The sequence below is a fragment of the Corylus avellana genome, chromosome ca4, assembly GCF_901000735.1.
Source record: "Corylus avellana chromosome ca4, CavTom2PMs-1.0".
In the NCBI taxonomy this organism is placed as follows: Eukaryota; Viridiplantae; Streptophyta; class Magnoliopsida; order Fagales; family Betulaceae; genus Corylus; species Corylus avellana.
The window spans coordinates 277,059-299,706 of NC_081544.1; the positions used below are offsets into that span (position 1 = coordinate 277,059).

General features: G+C 36.9%; 3 protein-coding genes, 1 long non-coding RNA gene and 1 pseudogene across 5 annotated transcripts; 2 read left to right on the top strand and 3 right to left on the bottom strand.

Moving 5' to 3' along the window:
* Positions 1 to 210: 210 nt before the first annotated feature.
* LOC132176959 (uncharacterized) lies at positions 211 to 1,626 on the top strand. Its single transcript, XR_009439700.1, has 3 exons — positions 211 to 475; positions 560 to 635; positions 1,217 to 1,626. It is a non-coding gene; the product is annotated as an uncharacterized LOC132176959 (long non-coding RNA).
* Positions 1,627 to 1,680: 54 nt separating this feature from the next.
* LOC132178667 (CRS2-associated factor 2, mitochondrial-like) lies at positions 1,681 to 4,832 on the bottom strand (annotated as a pseudogene).
* A 2,171-nt stretch (positions 4,833 to 7,003) lies between these two features.
* On the bottom strand, positions 7,004 to 9,280 carry LOC132179365 (uncharacterized). The gene is made up of 5 exons (XM_059592075.1): positions 8,922 to 9,280; positions 8,577 to 8,832; positions 7,962 to 8,120; positions 7,669 to 7,815; positions 7,004 to 7,344 (listed from the first exon to the last, which is right to left on the bottom strand). The coding sequence occupies exons 1-5, from the start codon at positions 8,951 to 8,953 to the stop codon at positions 7,222 to 7,224; spliced, it is 717 nt and encodes a 238-aa protein (XP_059448058.1). The 5' UTR covers positions 8,954 to 9,280; the 3' UTR covers positions 7,004 to 7,221.
* A 600-nt stretch (positions 9,281 to 9,880) lies between these two features.
* Positions 9,881 to 12,950, bottom strand: LOC132178719 (cinnamoyl-CoA reductase 1). The gene is made up of 3 exons (XM_059591236.1): positions 12,248 to 12,950; positions 11,607 to 11,956; positions 9,881 to 10,172 (listed from the first exon to the last, which is right to left on the bottom strand). The coding sequence occupies exons 1-3, from the start codon at positions 12,713 to 12,715 to the stop codon at positions 10,010 to 10,012; spliced, it is 981 nt and encodes a 326-aa protein (XP_059447219.1). The 5' UTR covers positions 12,716 to 12,950; the 3' UTR covers positions 9,881 to 10,009.
* Positions 12,951 to 13,067: 117 nt separating this feature from the next.
* On the top strand, positions 13,068 to 22,368 carry LOC132177275 (uncharacterized). Of its 2 annotated transcripts, XM_059589531.1 has the most exons (11): positions 13,079 to 13,556; positions 13,948 to 14,019; positions 14,096 to 14,220; positions 14,330 to 14,490; positions 15,385 to 15,454; positions 17,021 to 17,075; positions 17,995 to 18,078; positions 18,821 to 18,859; positions 20,555 to 20,601; positions 21,647 to 21,765; positions 21,923 to 22,368. In XM_059589531.1, the coding sequence occupies exons 1-10, from the start codon at positions 13,416 to 13,418 to the stop codon at positions 21,759 to 21,761; spliced, it is 909 nt and encodes a 302-aa protein (XP_059445514.1). In that variant the 5' UTR covers positions 13,079 to 13,415; the 3' UTR covers positions 21,762 to 21,765; positions 21,923 to 22,368. The 2 variants fall into 2 exon arrangements, with proteins under 2 accessions (XP_059445515.1, XP_059445514.1); XM_059589532.1 differs by lacking the exons at positions 20,555 to 20,601; positions 21,923 to 22,368 and having other exon boundaries at positions 13,068 to 13,556; positions 21,647 to 21,756.
* The last annotated feature ends 280 nt before the right edge of the window (positions 22,369 to 22,648 follow it).

A 22,648-nucleotide genomic window follows, 5' to 3' on the forward strand; every position in this document is an offset into this window, starting at 1 on the left:
CATCCTAAATAAAACCCTTACATTTTAATTGTATGATATAAACAGAAAGCAATAGAAGACATAAAGAAAAATAGAGACAGAAAGAGAAAAGATATATGCTGGTCCTATCTTCTGGAATGTATATATATATATATATATATATACTGGACACCTGATGGATAAAAAATGACTAATAATTGCTGATTCTGCAATGTTTGTACACACCTCCTCAACCAATTCGTTTAACTAGTGCTTGCAGGAGGAGCATCTGGCTGCTTTTCTGGCATAGCATCTTGAAAAGCTGGTATCTCATTGTATGCCTCATTCAACCTGGATAAAAGAGGGAATTGGGTCTGCAGAATAAAATTGAAAGAGTGAAAGTAACAGGGCTCATCAAGCTGAAGGTGATGATATGATGGCTGCCATGGAACCCTTGCTTTATGCTGCCAGTGTGGATTTAGTACTTGCGGGGCATGTGCATGCTTATGAACGCTCGGTATGCCTGGATTGCTTTAGCATTTCTTTATTACTTTCATTTTGGTGGCAGTCGGATTTTAATTCGTTGTGGTCTGTTTGACAGAAATGCATCAATAATGGAAGATTTGATCCTTGTGGCGCTGTCCACATAACCATTGGTGATGGAGGAAACAAAGAAGGTTTAGCTTACTCTATTTCCTCACCTTAATAAACCTTCTGAAACTGTAAATTTATTTGCACTCGCACACACCACATACACAAATAATTGACTTCTGATTCACATAAAGAAACAATGCTGTGTAACTCACGTTTACATATTTTGGATGAAGTCAGGAATATGCTCGTTTTTTTTTCTTCTTCTCCATTCTCCTCTCATAAACTATAATCGGCTGCTAACTGAGTCCCATCTAAAAATAGTAGACTCAAATTGAAACCACTCTTTATTCTGTTTCTTAAAGCATAATTCGGTGAAGGCTGTTTTTACTATTTAAACTTGTGTCTAAGAAGGTGTCTCCTTTTCTAACTAGTTGGTTTAAAATGAGTCACCACAGTAGCATGTTGTTTCAGTTAGAGATTGTCAGACTTAGAAGCTGAGATTTTCACTATTCTTCCTATTGTGCTTACAAGTATGTATTTCCAATCTATGCAGTATATACAATATTGTATTGGACACGTTCAGAGAGTAGTTATCATAAGCCTGGTTGTGTTAGTATATTAATTTGTTTGTTTATTTAGTTTATGATTCCTTGTAAATTGACAGGTATATAAACCCACAGGCTGAGTGGTCAGTCTTCCGTGAAGCAAGTTTTGGTCATGGGGAGCTTCTGGAGCTGGCATAGGAATGATGATGATGAGCCTGTAAGGTCTGATCAAGTCTGGATAACATCGCTAGTGAGTTCAGGATGTGTTGCTGAGATGAGACAACCAGAGGAAGATAGTTATGGCACCCTAGAACTTGTCATGTCCATGCTTCAGTTCATAATAGTTAAGTTTCTCTAACGCTTTTGTCTGCTTGATTTTTCTCATGTTTGTTTAAAGAGCTGGGAATACATTCATCAACGTCAAGTCGCCAATATCTGCATTACCAATAACTCATTTTGTTGTTTGCAAATTGCCTACAATTTATAGCCTTGTCTTGTCTATTTTATAGATGTAAATTTCAAGCTTACTGTTATTGTACCCCATTATGTTTGCTCTTTCCTCACATGATTGCTTCGTGGCGTCTGCCTTCTAAAGATTGCATATTTTATTATGGTTAATGTCCGAAGAACAGTTTTAGACTAACATTTCTTGAAGTTTTCAAGATACTTTGTATGGAGGTGATACATTAATTTGATTAATCATTATATATCTGAGAGCAATCCTAAAACATGTTGTAAGAGGAACTGAGATGGGATCGATCCAACAGAGTCATTTGTGCATGGTACTGCGTGAACCAACTTTTCTTTTAGCAGCCTGCTGTTTGTTTGGAGAAGACAAAAACACTGCCCACAAGAGCTGACAGAATATTAGTCCAACAAATTTTTGGGCCTCACTCAAGCATCAGTTCACTGGTAACTTCCTTTGATACATTAGACTCCTCTTCTTGATCTCCCTGCCCCCTCCAAAGTATTATCTGCTCATCCTTGAACAAAATAGGAGCACAAGGTATCAGATCCTGAATTTATAAGAGAACGAAAACCATAACCATATAAGCTTGGAGTAGAAACCCAAAACTTCATCCAAAGAGCCTCATAAATTTCTACACCTATTCAAGGATAAGAAGTATTACCCTTAATTTCACACCTATTCTTTTGCAATCGCTGGTGCCAACATGGGTGCAGTCTAGTCTCACCACTTCTTCTGTCTTGAAGGCTTCCCTCACTCTCTCCACAACATTGACATACACACCATTCCTGGCTGCAGCAAATATATCATCCAATAAGAATTGAGATGAATAGAATCGTGCCTCCATGCATTTTACCACTAATTTTTCAATCATTATTGCGAAAAGAAAGAACACCAATAACTCGTCTTTAGTCTTCAATCATGAAGTTCACTTACTAAGTTTCATTAGTGGGGGTGAAGTCAGTCCTCTGTTTCTCATTTCCTTCGTTTCTTCAAAAGTTAACCCCTCAGCAACATTCTTCACAAGCTTTGGATATATAGGTGCATAAGGCTTCCACAGCATTAGAGGAATAACCGGCCGATTCTTTGGATCATAGTTTCGACCCCGATATAAAAGAAGGATGTTAATGTGCCGGTAGATTACCTTCCCACCAGATTTGTCCTACAGAGAAACTACTATATACATCAGCTAATGATTTCTGAAAACCAAAAATGGGAAAATACTTTATTAGGTATATGTGTACTGAATATAGTTGAAACTCAAGGTGGAAGCAAATGTTATCCATATCAAGGGTTGGCACACCCAAACACTTGATCCTCACAGCTTCAGCCCTTCTCCAATGGTTGTGGATGTCATCCAACATGTTGTGAGTAACTCCCCCCTTCCCTTAACACAAACTAGAACCATTAGTGCATTCATCCATTACTATCAAATATCAAAATTAAGCAATTTGCAATGCGATTACACTTGTCTCTGCTCTACAAAAAGCATATAATGTTCTCACAAGCTTTGCCATCGTGCGCTTGATGATTGATAGATAGACCAAAACCCCATGTAAGTTAACTTAGGAAGATGCAATAAATTAAGGAAACATTAAAGAATCCTTTTGCAGATAGTAAATTTCCCAACTTGCAGAGATGATAAAATTTGAATAATTCAATTTAAAAATCACATTTGCTTAATTCATATTCAATCAAAATCAAAGTAGATGATCATGAACTCACATTCCCAAAGTAGACCCTTGTAGCAAAGGGAACCCAAAAAAAAAGTCCGAACCCATTTTTGTTTAGGGCGAGAAAAGTACCCAGATTGATTTGCCGAGAACAATCACTGTGCCGGTACCGTTCCATGAGCTCCGCGATCTCCTCCTCGGAAAGCGGGTCCCCGAGAACCCGGTTCCTATCCTGCGCGATACATTCCAGGTCCACTTCTTGATGGGCCGGGGCGGAGGTCCCCGTCCATACCCGGTCTATCCGGCCCGGACCGAAGGGAGAGAACCTCGGGGGTTCTCGGAACCCGATGGGTTCGATGGACGGGTCAGTCTCGGAGTAAGAGTATTTGAAGTCGAAGGGATTGTCCGACTTTAGAGGCCCAGTCCGGGTCGGCTCTTTCATGGGGCTCTTCTTTGTCTTCTTGGGTTTTGGGGTTTGTGGGAGAAAATGGAGGGTCGTAAGGGTCAGTGGGTAGAGAGTGACTTAGGAAACGAGAAAGAGAGGGAAATGGTGTGTTTGGGCGTAGGGTTAGGGTTAGAGCTGTTTGAGGTTTGTGAGTCGAGGAACGCCATGAGAGGAGCTTTCTTAGCATTGAAGGTTTTTGCTTGTTGGCACAGATTGAGCTGAGGATGGTGGGAATGTGGGATTGGTCGAGCAGGCAACTAAACTCTTTGTACATGTACCTCATCAACAAAAAAAAAAAAAAAAACGACACATTTTTAGAATTTGGGTTAAATTGGGGGAGATCTAATTAGATATTATTAAGGATAAAGTTCACTTAATCCCTTCTAACTATCACCTCAATAATAATCTACCGTCAAACTATCAATTGCGACAATTTATTCTCCAAACTACCAAAACAATGACAATATACCCCAGTGCTTGCAAAATGACAAAATTACTCGTATCAAATTTTTAATAAGACAAATACCCTTAAAAATTTGATAAAAAAAATTAAATTAAATTTTAGTATTTTGTTTTTATTTTAGTAAGGGCAATTTCGTCATTTTGTTAAAATTGATAGTGCATTGTCATTGCTTTGGTAGTTTGAGGGGTAAATTGTCGCAATTAATAGTTTATGAGGTAGATTGTCATTGGGGTGGTAGTTTGAAGGAGTTAAGTGAACTTTACCCTATTATTAATAAACGAGCTTCAAATCCGTGCAATGCACGGGTTTGTTTTTAAAAATGATAGGAATGAAAAAATAACAATAATAATAATTAGTGGATGCATAAAAAAAAATAAATAAATAAAAAATTCCAGTAGGAATCGGGATTAAAAAAGAAAAAAAAAATGTTAGAGAAAAAATTTAGCACCGGGAGTACAGCCAGAACATAATTATAAAAAATAAATAAAACCAAATACCAAAATTCTATTCAAAAAAGAGAAATGAGTTTAAATTAAAAAAATTAAAGAAACCGAAAGTTGGAAATGATTATAGAAATTCAAATAAAGATTAAAAATATAAGATTTCTAAATTTCTAAATAATCATAATGAAAAGTTTCTTACCAATAGAACCTTTCCCAAAACCGCTTATTCCAGCCGAGACAGAAAATAAATTTTTAGCGAAAGCAAATTGGGAATTGTAAGGATATTCCCAAAACTGCTTTTGTCGGTGTGATTTCACTTTCAATTTTTTTCTGCAATATGATTAAAGAAAAATAAATTAATATTACCTTCATAAATCAAAGCAATGTAGAAGAAAAATAATCCCTCGAAAAATCAGTTCCTATTCTTTCCTACGTATACAAGCCTCAGGATCAAATAAGAAATTAAAATGATCCACATCCAACCACCTTTTAATACTAATTGAGATATTAATTATATCAACAAAAACAGATTCGCTTTGATAGCCTAATCATCTGCGTGCTCTATCAACTAAACTTCATTAACAAACACCATTAATAACACCAAGAGTTATTCCACAACTTCACGTAGCTTTGACGCAAGAAATATAACAGAGAGATAAAACCTGTACGTTTCATCGTCAATGGGAGAGAGGGAAGATGGATTTTGTCAGTGGGTTGGGGATTTGAAATTTGAGAATTTTGACGGTGGGTAGCTTGTCGCCGGAGATGTGAGTGGCTCATCGTCAACGGTGCTTGGCGTTCGTGGTCTCCAATGGCCAGTTGTCGGTGAGGGGAGAGGGAAGATGAAAGAGAGAGATTTGTCTGAAAATGTGGGTACTATGCTAGATTAAATTCAACCCTATCGAACAGCCCAAGATCGACTTGTTTACACCCCGTCACAAAATATTCAATATAATCCTACTATTCATATAATTTTTCAATGTATGAAAAGTTTATCGTACCTCATTTACACCCCGTCACAAAATATTTAATATAATCCTACTATTCATATAATTTTTCAATGTATGAAAAGTTTATCCTACCTCGTTTACACCCCGGTGTAAACAGTCCTCATATAATTTTTCCTAGAAGTTTAATGACATAGCTGTTGCTTAATGCTTATGCAGGTAAGTCAGGAATTGGATAAGGAGACTAAAAGTTGCCCTTGGTGCAGCCAGAGGTCTGGCCAATCTTCATGAACTTGCCAGCCTCACCTATTATACACAAGGACATTAAATCAACCAACATTTTGCTCGATGAGCGCATATTGAAAGGCTATGGTAGCACTATATAATTACCGTTATTACAATATTAAGATATTTGTAATATTCTCAGCATATTATGATAATATTCTTTATTTACTACCATATTAATTAGCTATTGTAAATATTCTAAGTATTATTTCTTGATTTTGTAATTAGTGTATTTTCTTTCTTTCACTGGACTCATTCAACTATAAATGGATAATTTTATTGTACAACTTACACATATCATAAATAAAAGCCTTTTTTTTCTTTTCTCTTTTTTTCTACAATTATTATTACTTATCTTTTTTTTTTCATGATATCAAAGCCACAAATTTCTTGGTCCCTCTAATAAGCTACCTTTCCCCACCTGTGCAAGTTAAGTGTTTCTTTGGTATATTTTTACCATGAAAGCAACCTTCGCACTTGATGGAAATTAGGAGTTCATCCTACCAACACGTGCCTCCAGAAGCCACTAGCAGATTATGCCGTACGTTGCCTTCACACACCACACGCGCCACCATCTTGCATGTCCATGTTTAACAAATCAATCTCCAAAATCGATCTGTTAGCTGCCCATCGGTACTTCTTTTATACCCCGAACAAAACCCTTTTTATTAAACACACATGGCCTTAATAATTAAAAATTTGTAACGTTATAAAATAGGTCAGACAGACACTGCGTTATCGGCCAAGTTTTTAAGCATAGCTTGGGTTGGTGTTTTAGAAGAGTGACTAATAATAGAGTATGAATTTGCAGAAACAAGGAGCTTGACATTTTGGGAGGCGGCGGCAGCTTGATAAGTTGTTAATGTAAATGGTAGATGAATAATTTTTTTAGGGTTTAAATTTGGTATGATCCGGTGTTTTAATTTGTTCTCATTTTGTTATCTTGTTCCAAGCTGAAGTGTCAACCTCTTAATGGTGGGCACAAAAGTCTTGCTTTGTGTCAAGACATTATAGAAATTATTATCGGTTATTGATTCAAGAGCTGATTGACACTGTCATATCAGCCTAGTAAAATGAGGGTGAGATAAATGTGTTGTATATAATTAACATTTCTCTAAATATAAAGGTTCTTCAATTCTTTCAATCTCTATATATATAAAGGTTCTTAATTTGTGTCTCACGACTTAATCTTTGTTAATGCGCACATAACTTGTATTAATCATAACATTCATAGTTCAAAACAAATCCCATAAGACTGACTCCACGCCTGCTGAACATCAGAGAATTGATGTTCTAATATTCACACTCGCGCGTTCATGCTGAAAGTAGCAAATTCCAAGTTCAAGAGAGTGCTAAATTGGGGCATTAATTAGGACTATCGATGAATAATTGTTCCACCGCACTACGCATTAATCTCTTCCATTGGACAAGCTTGCGCTAGTTTCCTAAGGTTTTCAATGATCATAACCAGCTTTGTGTTAAGTCGATTGACAAAGCACTTGGGCAGCCATCCTGCAGGATCTAACTGAATAAAATTAAAGCGAAAGTCAACATTTTTTGTAAAAATTTGCAGGGAAACATAAAATATGGGAATTATAGCGGAAGAAAGAGAAAGAAAAGAACATAAGGAATTTACAAGTGATTCAATGTTAAACATTGAAGGCTACATTAATTTGATTGTTTACAATATAAATGTCCTCATTTATGGGGAAACTCAAAAGAGAGAATATTTCAATATCAACCTAATATGAAAACCTACAAGTTTAGTGAATTGGATCTGCTATTTTTACTTGGCAATTGTGGAAGCATATATATGGGGAAGAAAAAACTTGTTGCTGAAGTTAGTTACCTGAACAACATAAGTGACCATGCAGGAGTCATCTTCAAGTTTCTCCACGACCCACCCTGACTGAAGCAGAAGTCCTCTGATCGCATTATTTTGCTTTGGATGCAATCCAGCAGCTATCTCCTTGGGCAGTGAAGCCACTGCTACCACCTGCAAAACCCAGAATAATTAAGCTTCTTCTTTTTTCACTTGAAACACACAAACTTCTGTCGTTCCTTGCAAGCAAGGTCAAATTCATTGCACTAAAAATTATGTAAGTAAATAAATATTCTGCCAGTGTGCTTTGTGCTGCTTACAAGGGTGCCATCTTCCATGGTTTCCCGTCGCTCGTAGACTATGAATTCTCTGTTCCTAAAGAGAGGCTTAGAGCTATCACCAAACCTGAGCCGGATGATACTAAGATTGTCCTCGAGATCTTTTATGTACCTGGCTTCCACCAGATCAGGGTCCCATTGCTGGTTCAGCAACATGAAAATACAGGTTAACAAGAGCCGTACATGAACCTAATTATATACACACACCTAGAGCAATTTGCTGATGTTTGATTATATATATATATATGAATTCCCTATTAAATAATTTAAATCCAAGTACGATCCCATACAATGTACTTGCCATAGCTGTCGCGTATAATAACGAAAAAGGTTATATTTTGTCATTTTCAAGGAAGACAAACAAAGAAAAAAGAAGTCATTATTATCTTAGCTAGCCAGAAAAAAGAAGTCATAATAATAGATATTGCTGAGGACAAAACTTTTCTTTTCAATGTGTAATGTGTTGGGCTGGAATCTAACTCACCTATTACTGCATATATAGAATTAGAAGTATAGTTTTTTCAATGTTTCCCAGCTATAGTTCTTTAAAATTTCGATTTTTCTTTTCCATGATCATGTGAGAAGCTCAAAATTCACCTTTGCAGCATCAATGGCATTAGCAACAGTAATGAATTGTTGGGGCGATACTGATCTGAGCAGCCAACGGCTGCGAAATGTGTGAAGCGACCCAGACCTGCGCTTGGATATCTCTACTCCGTTTTCAAGAGTAAGAAGCTTCCAGCCATCATTGGCATTACCAGCCCTGTTTGAGTCTGAAGCCGACAGTAACTCCTGTATGCAGCTCTCACTAGCAAAGTGCACATACCTTCTGAGTGAATCCTCGCTTATGGACCTTTGGAAACACAAAAGAAAGTGATATTGAAAACTCGGTTCATTGATGATTAGAAAAATAAAAAGAGGGAATCAAAAAGTTGTGTTCACCAAGATCGGCTGCAAGGTGCTAGGCTGCTCATCTCTGGTGGCTATGATCAACTGCTTCTGGCTAAGTCTTCTTAATTTTAACGTTAAGGAAACGAGAAAATTGGAGAAGAATATACATGAGAGAGAGAGAGACTATATGTTGAAGATTGGTTTGAGGGGGACACTGAAAAGTACCAAGTGGGCAGGGGTGACTGATGCACATGCAATGCCAGAACACCTCCATGATTAGAACTGAGCGCCTCTCTCTCTCTCTCTCTCTCTCTCTCTCGATAAAAGATAGATTCTTCCAAGCCAAAAAGGAGCAAGAACAAGGGTAGGAAAGATGAAGCACATGGAGTGTTGGTGGCTTTTGCAAAACAACAGAGAGAGATCAAGAAAAGACTGAAAACTAAAGCCGGAATAAATAAGGTTTAACTCACTCTATATTTATCTAAACTTGGCCTGGACCGCTTGGTCCTGGGTGACAACTGACAAGGACCCCACTTTCTTTTTTTTCTTTTTTTTTCTTTTTCTCAGCTGACAAGAACGAGACTACAACACTTGCAAGGCCCCCAATCACGTGCCCAAGAAAAGCCTGACTTGCCACACCAAACATCATGGACAATGGTCCCAATTCAAATTGCTTTGGCATCTTCCTTTTCTAGTGCAGTACCTATAGTACTAACCCAATTCCACTTCATGCTTTTGATAAAATGCCGATTAATATTCTGAGGCTATATAACTGATAATTATAAAAAATCATAGAATACGGAGCCAATTTTACGTTTTGCAACTGAATCCCAAGAACTGGACTCTGTTATTTTCATATGCTCGCAGAATATGGTCTAGTAAAAGGCATAAGAGAGTCGATTTCTGGTAATTTATTAAATGTCACGAAACTTGTAACGAGTTGAATGATTATATAGTAATGCATTACTGTAAAAAGTTCAATTCTGATCAATCAAAGTTACCTTTGCAAATGAAAGAGAAAAAGCATGATCATATACAAAAACAAAACTTAATTGCAATCATTGTTACTGCCAGCTAATAGATAAAGCAATGAAACAGTGAAAAATTTCAAGTTGTATTGAAGAAAATAAAGAAATAGCCTAAGATTGTGGCATTTTCTGGCACAGAAAGCCTTTAGCTTTGAGACTCTCCACTGTGTCCTGGACAGCATCTTCAAGGGGTGTGAAGACCAGACCCAGATCAATTAATCTCTTTGCTGCATCTTTGCATGTTGCCAATCCTGGCTGAGTTTCCCCAGCAAACCTGTATGTAATTCAAGTTAAGAACTTCCACCAAATGGAATCAAATAAAAAATAAATTAGACAAAAATGATATTTTTCTAGGTCAAAGAAGGATAGAAAAATTCAAAATGACTGATACAACCAATGATAACTTCTGTTTTGTTTTATTATACATTTTATTCCTTGGTTCACATAAAACCAGAACACCAGGTTGTCCTGTTTCCAGTGACATGCATTGCTAACTAACCTAGCTCCCACTTAGCAAGAAAAATAAAAGAACCTTGCTTACTCTAAAGAACAATGTGACATATCTGGTTATCAAAGGATTTTTTATAAGACCAATCAAGGCCTTCCCTTGAATAAAAAGTGGAGGAGATGCAATGATCATTAAAGTAAGTTTCATAATGTGTCATAATAAGATAACTTCATTTTTTTGGACCTTTTGGAAAGTCTCATGGAAAGCAAGGGTTAATCAACATTGAATTGAACTGATGCATGTCAACTTTGAAAGTCATATTATTTTGATTACAACCGCCACTAGAAACCTGTAGAGATACCCAATGATAACAAGTTGTTGCACAAGATTTACTACTTTATCATAGATAATATTACAATATTAATTATAAATTATTACATTCACAATTTCCTATCAACTTAATATGGTATCGAAGTAGAGGTTATAAATTCGAACCATAACTCCATAATTCAGCTCCTATTTCAAATTAATACATGTTGAGCCTCAGGAATTTGAGCTACACGTGATGGAATGTGTAAGAATATTCATTAAATGATTAAATTCACCCATTCCTATTAGCTTAAAGAGAACCCATTTACTTGTCTTTCAAAATCACAAAAAGTGTGTAACTTTCTTATCTCAAATAGTTTTTATGATAAATTTTCTAGATGAAAAACTTTGGTGGGACGACATCAAGCATATGACTCATAAAGCTTCAACATGGCCATATACTCATGAGCATCGTATATAATGCATATTGCAGAAGTCAGAACATGAAAGATATACTTTCGGAGATAGATAACCATTAAGATTAATGCTGTGGATCTCATAATGGTTATTAGAAGATTGAAGATATCCCTCTTTGAGCAGTAAGAGGGGTATCTTCATATTCGAAACAGAAATTAGCTCACAGAAAAGTACACACATCCAGCCAGAAAAATTCACCAAGGGTATCTATTAGCAAGCTTCAAGAAGAAAAGCTCCCAGTCTTTATGCAGGGAAACCACCTTAACTAGGCAAAGTAATAGAGGCAACATGACAAGAGAATAAGGATAAGTTCCAACCATTAAAAAGATAAAAGTTAACACCATGCACATGAGCAGCACATGGAGTGAGAGCTGCCCATTGGTTGCAATATAATCCCCATGGAATGCTTTTGTTAATACTAATTCAGCTAAGTCATTATACTTGAGTTGAGGGGGTTGGGTCTAAGATACGCACCTGTGGACAGGAAACTCAGGGAAAAGCCTGGAGACCCTCTCAGCAAAATCACCGAACTGATAGATGCCATTCGTGCAAAGATATCTACCAGAGGCAGAAGCAGTCTCAAAGAGCAGAAGATGTGCCTTTGCAACATCCCGAACATGCACAACCCCCAGCCAGTGATATTCCTGAGTATCCTGCGATCCCTCTAGCAACTGCAGCAATACAGCACAGCTCGCATTCAATCCAGGTTGCAAGAGTGGGCCAAGACATGTTGCTGGATGGATTGCCACTACATCTATTCCATGCTTCTCTGCAAATTCCCACGCTGCTTTCTCCGCCAATGTCTTTGACACCGGATACCATTTCTGAAAATGTAGGACAAAAAGAAAATGCCATCAATTAAAAATACCAACTTTACCAAGTACCAAAGTTACCCCATTTGCAGTCTATTAACTATTAACTGATCGGATTGACATCCTAATTACCATTTATAATCTCCAATCGACTGTCGACTGTCGATCGATTCAATTGGTACCTAACAGTGTACCCCAAGTGATAAAAATAAGCTAAAATACCACAGTCGGGTCGATTGATCCGATCGAATCCGCAATTTTTTTACTAAAACTTGTAGTAATTTTACTAGTATAGAGGGGGACCTGGCGAGATTGGCAGTAATGGACGTCGGTCCAGGAGGAATCGTCGAAGGGCTTATGAGGAGGCCAGCTGGGGTTGGGAACCAAAGCGGAAATGGAGGAGGTGATCACCACGCGCCTCACTCCGTGCCTCTTGGCAGCCTCCAGAACATTGAGCGTGCCCTGAACCGCAGGTAGCACCAGCTCTTTTTGGGGATCCTTGGGGTCCTCCAACGTGCAAGGGGACGCCACGTGGAATACTCCCTGGCAACCCTCCACGGCCTTGCACACCGCCTCGAGATCCAACACGTCGGCCTCGTAAACCACCACGCGGCTCCCGTTCGCAAGGAGGTAAGAGGGGTCGGAGCCAGGGAAAATGGAGGCGTGGATGGAGGTGTAGCCGGACTCCAACAGGGTCCGCACCAGCCATGATCCTATGAACCCATTGGCTCCGGTCACGCAGACTGCTTCCTTCTGGTTATGTGCAGCCATGATATCTGATTCTGCTTTGTTTCTTCAATGTGTTTCTTTTAAAAGGGTAAATCTTTCTCAAACTTGAAAACGTTGAAGCTAGCTGTGATCATATTTTGAACTCTCTCGCTTTATCTGTTTATTTAAACTTCAAAACGTACTTAAAACCTGTGATTACGGTTGGCGTCTGTTGTTGGATATTTTCAAGGATTTGGTCGTTGGTACAGTACAAGAGGGTGACTCTTCGTTCAGTTAAATCTTAATATTTGTTACACAAACAAAACAGATATAATAAAAAGATTATTTTTACATTTTCATAATTATCAAGCTTTAACTACCCCGGCAGCCCTGCCAAGCTGGTGGCCACCCCTAGTTGTTTGCCTAGTTAATTCGTCAAAAGGAAATTTGGTTGGGTAATAAACCCGGGATGGACGAATGGGCCGAGCCCAGTGAAGACAACTAGGAAACACTTGCACAAATTAAAGATGTGGGGGTTGCTGTCCATACACCTCATCCACCTCTATCCGCCACAGAGGCAGAGCTACGGCGTACGAGAGTTGCTTCGCTCCTACAGACCAAACCAAACTGATGCTTTCAGATGCCCGGAACGGTAAAGATGGAGAATCATGTTGTTGTTATCTTATATGAATACAAGTGGAAGTAGAGTGTACAAGGATAAGGAGCAAGTGACAAGAAACAAAACAAAAAAAGTTGCGGATCCATGAAAACAATTTCATTTCAATCTCCGTATAATTGGGATGGTGTTTCATGCTGTACCTACTCTTCTTCTCTTTCAACTACTACTTACAAGGTTATCAAAATGGGCGGAAGCAAGAAGCAGTCTAGAACTCCGTCTCCTAAGGTTTCCTTTCTTTTCCTTCTCTTTTTGTTTCATTAATTGATATTTTTCGACTTACTATGACGACACCCCATTATCTTAATCTTTCAAATCCTGTCATTAATCTTTGTATTGGTGAAAAAAGACTGTTTAGTATCTAGTCTTTAGGCAGATTAAAGAAAAAGAACAAAAAAAAAATGTAGTGGGTTTTGGGCGAATATGAAAGACGATCAATTTGAGAACAGTATGGAAGACATTGGCTCACAAAAGCAGCCAATTTTGAGCTGAGAGGGTGGTTGGTCCAATTTTGTAGGAAAAGTAGGGAGCTTGCCAGCTTTCTACTGAGTACTGAGAATATATACATATTTTTTCCCCGCCTTAGACTGCATATAAGAGGCTTTATATATGGTGACAGGGTTCGGAGCCAACTCCTCTCAGAATTACATCGAATGTCAAGCAGAATCTGCAGTTTTTAAAGTTATGGAAGGTTGGTTATCTACTGAGATATTCAAAGCTGGTGTTCATGGATGTATCCTCTATCTCACTTGGTAAAGTTCTTGCAGGAGTTCCAACAGAGAAAGTCTGGCACACCTAAGCCTGCTACCAGCTATAGGAGAAAGAAGGTTCAGAAGGAGGACCTTCCAGAAGATACAGAAGTCTATCGTGATCCTACCATGAACCTCTACTAGTAATAATCTTTCCAGGTTTCTTTCTTATTTTGATTTGTCATCTTAACCATATTCAGCGTCCTGGAGATTGGAGAAGTATTTTCCCTGTTTGCTAAGTTTCTCTTACAGTACAAACCAGGGTATAGATAGCGCAATCCCTGTCTTGCTTGTTGATGGTTATAATGTATGTGGCTACTGGATGAAGTTGAAGAAACACTTTATGAATGGGAGACTCGATATTGCTCGCCAAAAGCTAATTGATGAGCTTGTAACATTCAGTCTGCTAAGAGGTTCGTACTCTGGCTCTTCTATTAGTTGTATGAGGAGGCTTCCTTATAAACAGGGGCGGTACTAAAATGGTATTGTTGTATCCACCCGTCGAAGAAACAACACTCCAAATTCATTTTCTGCATGCATTAAGAGGCTCTTGAGGGAAAGAAGTCCATGTTAGAAGACTGTACCCTTTTATGTATATGTTGAAGCCTCTACAAGTAATTTGGTTAAAGAGAATAGTATTAAAATATCAATTAAATGATTAAATTTGCTATTTCCTATTGTCTCTAAGAACTCCAACTCTAATACCATGATAAATCACTAGTTAAACTTTTCATGTGTTGGGCTTCACTTGTTGAAGGGATTTTTAGCCCACGCGTGAGGGAAATGTTAAAATATTAGTTAGATGATTAAATTTACAATTTTTTGTCAGCTCGAACTTTGGGATAATTAGTGATTTAACAAGTATTGGGACTAAAGAAGATTGACTTGTAATATAAAAGAAACACTATTGTTGTAGCACTGGAGTAGATTTGGATCATGAAGCTAAACACGGAAATTCTCTTTACAATATAGAAGAGAAGAGAAGGAAAAATAATGGGTCTTATTGGTGTCACTATCTCTTTCGCACTGCCATTCATTTGATAGTCTGTGTAAACTGTGTTGGCAAATCTATAATTTTAAAAATATTTTGTTTCTTATGCTTTTGTTTAATATGTGTATAGCTTCCTTCATTATATTAAAACTTGATCCAGTTATTATATTCCATGATTTTTCTGCTAAGACATTACATCTGTTATAGTTTGATCTAAAGCTGTCTTATGTTGAGTTGTTGTAATTAGATTGGTTCTTCTTGATGTGTTCTCTGTATGTTGATGTCAATACCACTCTATTATTTGAAACATTTTCAGAGGTAAAAGTGGTAGTTGTATTTGATGCCATGATGTCTGGACTTCCTACACACAAGGAAGATTTTGCCGGGTACTATTTAGAACCTAACCTATAGTTAGCTCTTTCTTCGACTGCACTGTATTCCTAATCAATCTCGAGATTTGGTTGTTCATTGGAATTAAAGCAAGAAGAATCAATTTGTTTTTTTGGTTTATATGCGTATCTGTGCATAGTTGTTTGTAAATCCATGCCCCTCCTTACATTTTTCGTATCCCTAAGATAAAGTTTTTCTGATGTAGGATGATTTCTAATCATTGACAAATCTTATTTATAGAATAATGACATTTTGATTGGTCATTGCTTGTCTGCGTAATAATATTTCGACCCAGACACACTATATAAAAAATAACTACTATTATATTGTTGTTCTTCTTTCATGCATGCTCTACATGTGCCTCATTATACACAAAAACCAATAATATTTAATTTCTTAAGTTCTTGATTTACAAGAGTATGATGATATAATCTTTTAAAGATGGTAGACTTCTATAGCACGTATGCATGTACAAAAGCTGGATAATAATGTTCGTTTTGGAAAGTAGGGAGTTCTTGCTTTAATTGTCATTCTGAGAGCAGCTCAGGGTGGAGAGCTGGAGTTGTACCACTCTAATTATTGTTTGAAATGTGATGTACATTTTTAACTCGTACTTACTTAACAAAAGTAAATTAAACAAATAGAAGTTATGATCAAGAAACAAAGCCTGATACTGAAAGTAGATTTGTCATTGAAATTTAATGAATGCTCACTAACAATGGGTCCATAGCAATTGAATCTTGTTTGGCCTTAACAGAGTGAAAAATGTACTCTCCCAGTGTGTGGTGGATTAGCTTTCTAGTACACCTTAGTTAAAACATGTCTAGTGCCTATTGGTTAATTAATTAATTTTAGGGTTAATTACCTTTTTAGTACCTAGGTTTTCCAGTTTTTATTTTTTCCCACTTTAGTTTCAATTTGTATCACAGCTGGTACCTAAATTATAGGTAAATACCAATTTAGTACATCCGTCACCATTATGTCAACCAAACTAACAGACTGCCATGGGAGTGGTTTCGGCCACCCCCTGCAGCTGGTCTGGGAGTGGATCGACCACTCCCATGGCCTCTAGGGGCCACTCCCAAGGCCTTTGGAGAGGTGGTTTCGCCCAACCCTTTTTGGCCATTGGGGATGGCAAAACCAACCCCTTAAGGGCCTTGAGAGTGGTTTGGTAACCCCCAACCGGCCACATGGGACAGCCTGAACCACTCCCATGGCAGTCCGTTAGTTTGACTGATGGAATAGTGACAGAAGTACTAAACTAGTATTTACTCATGAGTCATATACCATCTTTGATACGAATTGAAACCTAGGTGGGAAAAAATAAAAACGTGAAAACCTAGGTACTAAAAAGGTAATTAACCCTTAATTTTAACACATTTAAATTTTTTTACATTTTTTATGCTTGTAATTTATATTTTGAAATTAACACAAAATAGACCTAAAAGATTACATTGAAAGTCAAGCTTATCTTTGAATCTTAATCTTCTATTTTACGTGGGAATGAAACTTCCTTATTGTTGATAAGTTTCATTTAATTATGAATATTCACAATATTGCAGTGTCGATGTAGTTTACTCAGGTGAAACATGTGCTGATGCGTGGATCGAAAAGGAGGTAAGAGATAACATCAAGCTGGTAGAATTCCAGAACTGTGCTCTGGCTGTGTCAAAATATAGAAGTTATTGTTTTACATATGTGGGTTGACTGCCACGTTGAATTATTTTTGTTAGTTGGACATCTCTTCATCTCATTCATGTTATGGATATAACTTACTCTACTGTTGTATTTTAATGATAGGATATAGTTAGTATAGCCCGATGTTATCTTCATTCATTTTCTTATTATCCTGCTTTTCTCTGTCCCACTTTATTTTGCCCGCAGCGATCAAACCATGACTAACTTATCAAACTTTGGTCAGAATGATGTTGAAAACATCTTCCACACTTTCTACAGGGATGCGACTTACTTAGCACTTAGCAGGAACTTGAAAAATCTTAGCTTGTGGATCTGGATCGCTGTAACCTGCTAGATGAGCAGGCCCTAAAAAGTGAAAAGTTGAGAATGACAGAGGTTCTGTTGGCAGGGGCCTTACCTCTCTTTTATACAAAGAGTCGCACATTTCATGGAACTACTTAATGCATGTGATAGAGCAGTTTAAAAAAAATTCAATGTCCTGAATCTTTTAGTTGTAATTGGGTTGTATACATTTAAATTTTGTTGCTCTCTTGAAAATGTTATTGTAATTTCTTAAGAGAATGTCGTATAATCATCCTATCTGTCTAATAATTTATTGTCTGATAGATTGTTTACTAGTTATGAAGAAAATAAATCTCAGTTGTAATACAAAACTGCATTTTTGTGTTGGCATGGTTTCCCTTGTTAGACATTTTCTATCAGTCTCTTTTGGAAATTAGCTCTTTTGATTGATGTTGTGTTTGTGTTTATCTGCTAGTTTTCATGCGTACATTGTTTTTTAATATATATATATATATATATATTTAATTTGTAGAATGTCTTCTTGTTTATGTGACAGGTTGCAGCTTTGAAGGAGGATGGATGCCCCAAAGTCTGGGTTGCCACTTCTGATCATAGTCAGCAGCATGCAGCATATGGAGCAGTATGCATTCTCCTCATAGTTAGAGCATTTTTCTCAAAATTATGAGACTTTCTTTGTTGATCTTTTGAGAAATTCTTATACAACCATGTCAAAGTATTTTGAATATTTTGTGTTTAGTCAACTGCTGCAGTAACTAAGAACAATTTCAAATTTAATGTGAAATCCATAATTATGTCATATGATGTCTCATACATTATCCAATAAGTTTATGTCTTCAACCTTATTGATGCATGTTTTCTCGTATTAAATGATCTATGTCTGGCTGACATTGAGTTTTTGGTATTGCTTAGACACCCAAAATCTGAGTTTGTTGTTGGGATAAGATATGCTGTTACGAATTTTAAATTTATAATATGTGTTGTTTCCTCCTCTTTTTGCTTGTTTTAGATTTTATTTGTCCAAGCAGCAACCAAAAATTAAACCTCATTCTCCCCTTTAATTCCCAATTCTCCGGCCTCCATACCATCATTTAACCTCTTAGTCGTTGCTTAGTGTCAGTTACATTCTATACTTGATCCATCCTGGACAATTCTCTCAAAATAATAACTATTAACTGTGTTGTGGAATGGTCCAGCATGTCATTTCATGTAGTGTCAGTCTCCCTCTTACACATGGAATGTTTTGTAAACAAGTGGTAGGTATCTTTTACAACATTCTTACACTAGTAATGTACCTCAATAGTGGATAAATCATGCTTTTTGTTAATATCCCAATGGATTTATACTGTTATGATATTTTCCAGGGTGCCTTTGTTTGGAGTAGTAAGGCGTTGGTTTCTGAGGTGAGCCATCAATATCCGACATTGGGAATTTATTTATTATACTACAGTTATCATTTGTATTGTCCATATCACAAAACCATTATGCAATATGCGGTCCCAATAGCAGTTTGTGGGTTTCATGATATGATGTGTGTTCATCTTTTACGAACCTTTGTCCTACCATTTGATTATGATAGTATTTTATCACAATGTTGATCTTCTACATAGAATGATATTGGTTGTGAAAGGTGCATCTCACATCATTTTTAACCTTTGATTTGTTCGAAATTGTTAGGTTTGAAGTGTTGGCAGATTCAGTGTCAAAACATACTTTGTTGTAAGTTTTAGGTCTAGGATTAAATCGGTGTACTTTTGGTGCTGAAATAGAGAACTTAAAGATCTCGTTTGAATGAAACCATTCTTATTCAAATGAGAATGTGCTTCATGTTCCAGAATGAGTCGATCGCAGTTATGATCGAAGCCTAGCTGAATGGAGGATTAAAAGGACTTCTAGAATGCCCCGGTCACAACCCCGTTTGAAGGGCATTCGAACAAGAGGGCCTTAGAATGCTCTAGTTGAAGTGTTGTTTGAAGCCCACTCAATCGCCGCCCAAGAAAAATGTTAAACCCTAGATTTAGTTCGAACAAGACTGCAGTAGATCGATTAAACCCCAACCAACTTAGCCTAAAAAGTTTTGTTTTCTTCCATTCTTTATAAGTTTCACATACCACAACATCCACATACCCTGAGAGGCGATTTCTCATGGTTATGAGAGAAGTTTATCATTGTTCTTGAGCCTAAACAGATTCAAAATTTCTCCTAGTTTCATTTTTCTCATTCAAACCAAAGCAACGTCTACAACAACCAAAATTTTGGGTTGAAGCAAATGGCGTTCATTCGTGAAGGTGATCCCTGTAGAAGAAGACCAAAAGTTCTAGAACCATAGATATGGGAGGTGAACAAATCGTTTGTCGATGTTACAAATTGGGTCTTCGGAGTTACAAAAGTTCTGTAGATAAGAACAATCTACAACACAAGTCTTCTATAGTGGATGTCTTTGGGGTTGACCGGGCTCTGGAGTGATTTTACTTTTAAAGAGTTCTTCAAAAGGTTTCCACTTCGTCACCAAATCTGTTTGTTTACTTATTTTCTGCTTATTGTTCATTCAATGGTTTCCACTTTGTCACAATTTTATTCATTCAATGAATTACTCAACCCAACTCAATTCAGCCTTAATCCAAACTAAAGTGAGGTTGGCTCCATAAGTCCTTTCTCAACTACTTGGGATCAGTTACATGTATCTTTTTCTGCATACTCTCTATCTATGGTCATACTCCAATCACGTCCCTGTTATTCATTTAATGGATGCACTTAAATTCGATGGGCAGTTTCCTTTTTCAGCATTTTTCTTATGGATGATTAAACAAGATACAACAAAGGTTTTTGTATTAGCTTTCTTGTAGACTATCACATACAAGTTCTACTAAATGACACTGCTGCTTATATTGGTCCTATGGTCTTGCTTATCAATTGTTAACATTTCTGTACAACCTTAAATAGTGTGGTTACACAAAATAAAGATGTATCAATTATATCTGACTTTCAACCCTGCTAAGAAGTTTCTAACTTGTTCTCTGATGACAAGGCTTTATTGGGACAGATTATAGTTTATTTATGTCATGTATTTTAATTTTATATATGTGGTTTGGGTATAGATTAAAGCATCACAGAGGGAGGTTGAGATGATGCTTCAAGAACAAAGGTGTGTTCTGTCTGAGATGAATGTTTACAAGCATATTATCTTCTTTGCATGAAAAATATTAGGAATTATGTGTAAGCTATTCATGCTTTTTTATTTTGCTTTTTAAATTCCCAACTAAGTGAATGCCATGGCGGACACATAATTATCCCATATAGATTTGTCCTCATTGACTGTCTGAGGGGATTAGAAGTTATTATGAGCTGTGTTTAGTTAAATATGTACTGACTTTTCTTTTCAATACAAAATTCTAAATGCCACAATACGAGGGGACTAGTGTTTCAGGTCAGAGTACTCTTAAGAGTTGTTTGATGAAGTATTGTGACTTTTCTACTCAACACCAAATTCTGAAAGCCATAATGTAAGACGAGCTCTTTGAGTTTAAAATAGTAACTTAATCAGGTTTTTTAAGTTTACTTTTTGCCACAGTTTGAGCTGCATGACTCTAGGGATCATTATGTCATTTGAAAAGGTGTATGCCATCAAAGTTTGAACAAGAGAAAATGTGGTGGTGGTGGTGGTGGTTTTGACTTGCAGGGGGGAACCTTCATGCCAGGCCTGTAAGAACTATGCAAGTTGACCACTGTAAAACAATTAGAAATAGTTTCAGATCCTTTCAAGAGGGAAACCATAGTTTACATGGGTGTTTACCTGTACAGATGTTGTACATCTTTGGCGTGGATGCTTACTTAAAAACAGTTGCGTTTGTTGGGTATAAAAGCCTCATCCTCATTGAAGCTTGTTAATAATTTGATCAACTTTGACCTATTCATCGTGGTTTTTGGCCAGAGTTTTTGCTGGTTTCTCGTGCTCTTTTTTTCTTTGCAAAGATAAACTATAGCTCAAATGGCAATTCATCCCCCATAAGAAAGGGATGGAAAGTGAGCTTAAGGGGTCAAGACTCGCTTTGTGTATGTGTAACTTACCAAAAAAAAACATTTTTTCTGGCTATATATATATATATATATATATATATATATCCATGAAAAGAATACTATGGATTTTGATGCCAATCATGGTTAACCAATTTAATTGTTTATCTTTTCAGATCTACTTTTCAGGGTAAATTGTTAAAGCACAATCTTGATTCAGAAGTCGTAGATGCTCTTAAAGATCTGAGGAAGAAGCTATCTGAGAATGAGTCAAAGACTCAAAGTAGCTGATCAGGTTCAATTTATGTTTCTTTTTCATGTTCGAACCCTTGATATTTCTTCCTGAGTAGAGCCTTGGTGGTAGAATGTTCAAATTTTAGCCTTTTACCTTTCACCATGCGTATTCTACATGTTGATTTTAAGGGTGCATACCTTTTTTTCTTTCTTTGCAGGTACATAAGAGAGCATGTTAATAACTAGTTGTAATGAGATTAAGAATGTGGTGGATGAGGAAGAAGGGAGTAGTTTCTCTCATTTGGGGAGCTGTGCGCCATGATGACCGACTTGAACAAATTAAGTGGCATTGGGAATTTCATTGGCTTGGCTGCATCAACCATGACCTAAAGCATGAAGATAGCATCCCAAGTTATGGTTGGCTGCATCATGTTCAATGAACGAAAAGCACAGCAGCAATAAACAGTTGCCATGCTCTTCCAACTTCCAAGGATGATTGCCAGTGCAGGGTTGTGACACTGACGTCTGACGTCTGACGTCTGATGGCTACGCTATTTGTAAATTTATTTCATGTAGTACATGTTCAACCCTGTTTTATCACACACGTTGGATTGTTTTTCCTAAAAACTAAAATGAATGAAGTAATAGAATTACATGGTTTTAAGTGCAATGTTAATTAGCCTGTGCTTGTAAATGTAGGCTTAGGCAATCCAACAAGACAAAACTAAAGAAGCTAATAATAAGCTATGTTTTATTTTTTTAAAAACGAAATTTATATCAGTCTCATTCATAAAAATCATGAGCATAAAACTCTTACAAGCAACCATAGCTAAAGCTACGAGGTTACAAGTGTTACAGATGACGTATTACATTCCAGACCTAAAACCAATCTACTAATTCATGACTAATCTACATATTAAAAAACAGATCTATGTCAAACAGAT